Source organism: Gordionus sp. m RMFG-2023, chromosome 2 (genome assembly GCF_954871325.1).
Source record: "Gordionus sp. m RMFG-2023 chromosome 2, tfGorSpeb1-WG-v2, whole genome shotgun sequence".
In the NCBI taxonomy this organism is placed as follows: Eukaryota; Metazoa; Nematomorpha; class Gordioida; order Chordodea; family Parachordodidae; genus Gordionus; species Gordionus sp. m RMFG-2023.
The window spans coordinates 55518657-55525389 of record NC_088776.1 but is presented as its reverse complement, the minus strand read 5'-3'; the positions used below and the strand labels follow the sequence as shown (position 1 = coordinate 55525389).

The 6733-nt window shown below is 26.9% G+C and overlaps 1 protein-coding gene across 1 annotated transcript; it reads left to right on the top strand.

Annotated features, from left to right (window-relative positions):
- Positions 1-2676: 2676 nt before the first annotated feature.
- LOC135924899 (plancitoxin-1-like) lies at positions 2677-6506 on the top strand. The gene is made up of 7 exons (XM_065460029.1): positions 2677-2912; positions 3458-3530; positions 3837-4025; positions 4678-4887; positions 5226-5386; positions 6056-6211; positions 6376-6506. The coding sequence occupies exons 1-7, from the start codon at positions 2781-2783 to the stop codon at positions 6487-6489; spliced, it is 1035 nt and encodes a 344-aa protein (XP_065316101.1). The 5' UTR covers positions 2677-2780; the 3' UTR covers positions 6490-6506.
- Positions 6507-6733: the final 227 nt, after the last annotated feature.

Here is a 6733-nt window from a genome sequence, read left to right as displayed (position 1 = left end):
CTTGTAAATTTAAAAAATAACTATAACATTTAAAAAGCTTAACCATATACAAATGTTCTTGTGCAATATAAATGAATTTATTCTAAAAATGTCACCATTCTCCCTATAAGATAAACTTAAACCTCATATAGCTATTATTCATATCTCATCTTAATTATTTGATTCTCATAAATATTGTAAATCATAAGTAATGATCTAAGTAACCAGTTCCTCAAACTCAACTGCACACAATATTTCAAATAAAAATTATTCATATAATCTTAACCCAAATTACTAAAGACACATTCCTACAAATTTCACGAATTACATGGCTCACAATTAACCTGATTAATACAATTATACTTTACATCCACAAAAACTATTTAGTATTTAAATTAAAATTTATTCAGAATACAACGCTATTATATCATTATATTAAATCCATTATGATTATTTATATTCTACTGTACTACACTTTGTTCAGAGTCTCCATGATCGGTAGAATATGAATTCAGTTGTTTAAAGATGGGGGAGGGGGTTAGTGATAAGGAGGGCAGAGTAAAATAAAAATTAAACAATATTTGCAATTTAAAGACAAAATAATTGATAAAAGAATTGCCTAGATAATTATTTCGTTTTAATACTGAATTCAATTCTTAACTCTGTTGATGATGTTAACTCAGAGTAACTTATAAATTGATTTGAATAGTCATTTATTAGTTTTTATTGTGACATTAACGTTTAATATTGCAAGATACTTTACTCCTTTTTTTTACTCTTATACTGTTTTTTTTTAATAACATGATATAATTTTTTTTAAATAAAAAGCTAAAAATAAAATTATATATTAATCCCACACCCTGGTATCCCCCCCTCCCCAAACGCTACATTCCTCCACAGATAATTTTTTAATAATTTCACTCAGAGGACTAAATTTTAGGTTACGGTTAGTACCAAAACACCCAATTAATTATCACTGACCAATGTTTTGTTATTCTTTAAATATCGTCGATTTACTATTATAGTACTATGGAGGATAAAAATATTGCTAACAAAGATCGTGAATTTTTTAAGGGGGCTAGGCCTATGAAGATTTACCTCCAACAAATTTTATGACATGTAGATGATGATTATACTTATGATAAAAAAAAAATTACAAATTGATTATATTAATTTATTGGACCTAATCTAAACTATAAGTTTTAATTGATTAATCACCACACTTATAGAAAACTTGTATTTTATATTATATAGTTGATATCTTATCAAAACGGGTGCACTAAGTTTTAGGGCCCTATTCTAAAAAAATATCAACATTCCAGGAGGTTGACGTTTAGTACCTTTCGAGACACTCCAATCTCATTAATGCATATCATCAACGTAGGTCTAGTTATCCCAACTATAATAACAAGTTAATGCTTCTATGAGCCTCCATTCTTGACTAGTGGGAGAGATTTTAGTATAAGGAATCAATGTATTATCTTTCACTCCCAAAATATCGCAGGGTGTGCGCACACAGGACGGAACGAACTCTGCTTCGACATGATAAACATAATCAAAATTTTATTAAGGGTAAATATTTTAATTTGTTCGGCCAGGCCCAAAATCTTCCCTTATCCTATCACGCAAGCCAGGTCGGGATTTGCCGATCTCTAGCAATGAAAGAAAGCTTAGTTAGATTCACCTGTCAGAATACTAAATTAAATGTATCTCTGATTACATAATATATATTCAATTAATGATAAATAATATATTGAATATAAATTAGATTTCATAGAGTCTGGACAGATGTGTCTACAATTCAATGATTTTAGTTGCTGTTTTTATTTTACAAGAAAGAAAAAAAGAAGAATATGTTAAAGTTAATTACATGATACATTATACATTCAATTTAAGGTTAAACGAATATAAATGTAAGGTTATTGATAGCAAAATCTGAATAATAAGATATGAATATAACAATCGTATGCGCCAGGTTAGTCGATCCGTTTAGGGATCGATTATGTTACGAAATATATTTTAAAATAAGAGTATATATAACCAGTAAAACAAAATTTAGTTTACTTCAACCATTTTATGTACCAAATACGTTTTCATGAATAATATGAACATTTCTCGTACCTTTTATAGAAGAAAAAACATAATATTTTCTATTTTATTATCATAATATTATTTTAAAAATAATAAAGATTAAGAAAATTTGCTATATATTTTAATAAAATGAATGATGAAAATAAAATTTCCCTTTTGTATTCATAAGAAAATTTGCTTACTTTGAATTCTAATTATTTTTTTTATTAATTCTTTATTTAAGAAAAGACAATTTTTTTCTAATAAAATAGTTAAAAATTTTATTTTATATTATATTTTTCATAATTTGTAATAATGAAATCTCCCATATTTGCCATTACGTTGATGATAATAAATGTTCTTATTAAGGAATTCACGATAGTTCTAGGGGCGAATTGTAAAAATGAACATAACCGAGATGTAGATTGGTAATAGAAAATTTTTAAATATAAACTGTAGTAATTTTTTTTTATATATTTACTATCTAATTTTCTCTAAAAGGTCTTAAAAAAATATATATATAAATAATTTTTATTTCTAAGAATGCTTACTGAGATTAGTATGCATGGTTATATAAAGTTCATTTTTAAAAAATATACTAATTTGTGCCCTCATTCTAAACTTTTTTTTTCATATAGCGATTGTATCTTTTATAAAATACATAATAAATTCCTTTAAGGTTTATTATCTACAAAATACCAAAGATTGAGAGAAGTACGGATGAAATATTGATGGCCGGACTGGGCTACACGTATTTGGACAACGAAAACATTGATTGGAAATATCCTGGGAAATTTATTAAAGATGAGGATAACGCTTTAGCGTACACTATGAAACAATTGTATGATAATAGTTTCTCAGAGGTTAATAATTATTACATTTTACAGAAGAGATGGTTAATATTCTTTAAGGAGACTAGAGGTATTACCCTCTATGGGTCATGAGATTACCATATTAACTATGGGTCTTAGTTGGGCCGGAAGGGTTGATCGGCATATGATGGTAACTTAGAATATTCAATAATTTATCTCAGCGTGCTAATGAATTAAATTTTATATACTTAGGCTAGAGATAAACCAAATTGTCAATGTATTATGCTCATAACATATCCCTGTCAAGAATTCATCAAGAGAGCTTTTTAAAAAATAAAATTTATAAGAAAAGTTTGTATTATATAAGTATTTAAATTTTGGGTTCATATTAGTCAAATTATTCTCCTCACAACATTCCTTTATAATGTTAGGCTAATTCAAGCAATTCTTAAACTTTCATAGAGAGAAAAATATTTCATAGGGTAAGGAAAGGTATACATATAGTTTAATCTAACATTACATTATCAAGATTTTTTAAAACTAAATTTATTGATTACCCGATTCGCTTTATATAAATTCGAAACTATAAAAAATAGGATTTCATGTTTCTAAGTTACAACGACGAAAGTCCTAATGGAAAAGAACACGAATCTATGGGACACACAAAAGGTTTCTGCTCATATTTTATCTTTAAATATGTTTAGATATATATCTTTTTCTTTCTGGCAACTTTTTCTTAGCGTATGACAAAGCTGGGATAGGTTTAATCTACTTAATGAGATTAACATGGGTATTTTAATGAATGAACCACTTTTGTTTGATGAAAATCAAGTAAAAACATAGATTGGCCCTGAACATTCACGGGGCCACAGATTTATGGTTTCCTGGAAAGTTATGCTAGCTAAAGACCTTCTATTTATTTATCATTTTTTATATAAAAACCAATTTGTTGAGTTATTTGTTAATATTTACAAGGTGTCTTGATGTCCAATAAAAGCACAGGGGCTTGGTTGATACATAGTTTACCCCGTTTTCCTGCCGCGGTTTCCCAAAATATGACATCACCCAATAAACTAGGCGGATATATTTATCCACCAAACGGAGCATATAATGGACAAGTTTTTCTTTGTGTCTCCTTTGATTATTCTCAAATTTTCACTATAAGTAAGAATTATCTGTTTGTCTTTACATTCTTAAAACCGGTGTTCTCCAATAAATTACAAAGGATTTTAATATATGAATTAGGGCTGTGCCGATATTTAATATCGGATCGGCATCGATATTTATCGTTTTGAAAAAATATCGGAACGGGCCGATCTTTTTTAAAAAACTGATCTTATATTTTTTATTTTTTTTTTGGTTATGTTATAATTTATAATCATATAATTTTTTTTATTTTATAAATAATTTCATAATAATAAATTAATATAAACTTTGCAAATATTTGAAATAAGATTATTAATTTTTAAAAAATAAAAAAAATATTAAATACACTTAATCATTCGTGAAAGCTAGTTGGTTTTTTTTAAAGTAGAAAATATAGATATATTTATATAATTTAGATGATAAATAAAAATCAATATATATCGGATCATTTTTTTAGTAATATCGGAAAATATCGGATCGGATCCATGAAAAATTTACAGATCGGCACATTTCTAATAAGAACAATCAATAAATCTAAGCTAGATTTTTTAAAATTATCATTTAATATTTTTACTACGGTATAACCCTTTTGCAAATAAAATATTTGATTGGCATAAGGGATATTTTACCACAATAACAATAAAATCAAAATTTATAAAAAAAAATAAAGGTCAGTTGATATACTATGACACTCCTTACATACACGACAAAAATGTACCCGATGAGTTTATGGTAGGAAATAAGTATCTCAAATGGCTGAGCCAAAATAAGGATATTACGACGGATAAGAATCCACCTTGGACCTTAATCAAGACCTTTCATTCTTTGAGAAATAAGACTCCTTTTGTTGCTTTTGCCAAATACAAGAAATTTGACGCCGGTTTAAAATATATAAATTTCTAAATTAGATCCTATTCATTATATTTTTATTTCTTTCTCAAGATCTCCATATACTTAATTAAAGGATGCCAAATATCTCAATAACAGTTCTTGCACCTTTTTCCGGTCACTAAGATTTTAAAATTTTATACGGGGTTTGTAAAATAAAGTAAAAGTATCGTGATTCTAAAATCCCTGGAAATAATTATTTGTAATTTCATAGATACACTACTGGAAGGCATTGTTACATAGATAACGATAACTCAATACGCTAATAATTAAAAAATTTATATATTAGGAGGGGTATGTTAAAGGGACATTAATTTGGTTAAAATAAAGATATATACAGTGATCTGATAGCTCCTTATTACCAATCTAACCTGCTTTCTGAAACTTGGCAACAAGACACCAAACATGCGCTAAACTCTTCTTGTTTTAGGCACCCAACTGTCCAAAATATCAAAGGAATTTCTTTCAATATCAATTCCAATGATAACAAAGTTCATTTTTTTTAAAAAACAATATTTTTAAACTTGAACTGAGAACCCTTTAGCTCAGAATACATAATTAATTCACCTGTTTAAGAAAAATTCATATGGCAGATAATTTATATTAATTTAAAAAAATATATATTGTTCAGTTGTATATGTTAACCACAATAGGTACAAATAAATGTAAAGGCGCGCTGAATATACTAAGAGCCTTTTATTGGCAAACTGATAAAATTTATTAAGCCTTATTTATGTCTTTCCAATATTTGAGGAAAAATGATATGAAATCGAAGATATTTTATAAGATTTTCAGCCCAAACGCTATCATCATTGTAAAAAATCTTTTATAAGTATAAATCTTTTGTGATTAACAGGTATTAAAATTCTTATATGATTGAAATTATAAATGTTTTTTTAAAAAAAATAATTGATCTTAAAATTTCAATTTTGCAATCTCAAAAGAATATCTCGCATAAAATTTTGGGCAAAAAAAATATTTGTAGATTTTTATTTCGAAACTTTATTTTTGGGAATGGCCATATTTCGTATGGCAAATAACTCTTCGTTTGGGAATATAAAAAAAACAATGCCAAATTCTTTAGAACTATAGCAATTCGCCTTTTCAATGAAATGTTTTCCCCTAACTCTATATTTATCCGTTTATTTATTATAACCAAGATTTCTGATTCTCAGAGGAACATATCTTTTTCCGAATTCGTGGATCATTCCAAGTGGGCAGTAACTAACCCAAAATCCTTTCCCGCCACCAGCAAAATTCACAAAAATTCCAATATTAATAAACCAGTCGTATGTATCGGGGATTTAAATCGGGAAGTAAATTATTAATTGAATATATACCAAATTTGGTGACCAGAAAAAGTGTTATATAAAAAAAATGCTAATTATTAATATTTAATTGATCATTTTTTAAAGCAAAGGAAATAGTTTTATAACTAGGAAAAAAAAATATTATCAAAAAATTTAAAAAAATATCCAAGTTGCATCAAGAAAAGAGATCAGGGGGAATGGTTTGCACAGAAAATCTTCAGTTATGGAATTCTTTTAGACAGATCATCAACGATATAGAAGCTTGTCCTTTGCGAAGTGCTTAAAATAGTGTTAAAACATGTTAATCTTATATATTATATTAATTATTTTGCAAGATGTAATTTAATTTCTTAAATTATGCCCGAAATGATTATTGCAAAATGAAATAAATTATTGATAAACCTATTATATTATATCTTTGATATAACTGAAATAATCTCGCATTTATACAATAACGATGCCAAATCTGACAGCGATTCGGTGCACATGCTACATTCTAGCCATACAATTTAAATAATTTTTCCCCTT

Excerpts from the sequence above, each read along its gene's own strand:
- LOC135924899 (XM_065460029.1), top strand. The coding sequence starts at position 2,781 with ATGGCCGGACTGGGCTACACGTATTTGGACAACGAAAACATTGATTGG. Across the intron at positions 2,913-3,457 it reads ATGATAATAGTTTCTCAGAG|GATTTCATGTTTCTAAGTTA; the intron begins GTTAATAATTAT and ends TATAAAAAATAG. Across the intron at positions 4,026-4,677 it reads TTCTCAAATTTTCACTATAA|GTCAGTTGATATACTATGAC; the intron begins GTAAGAATTATC and ends AAAAAAATAAAG.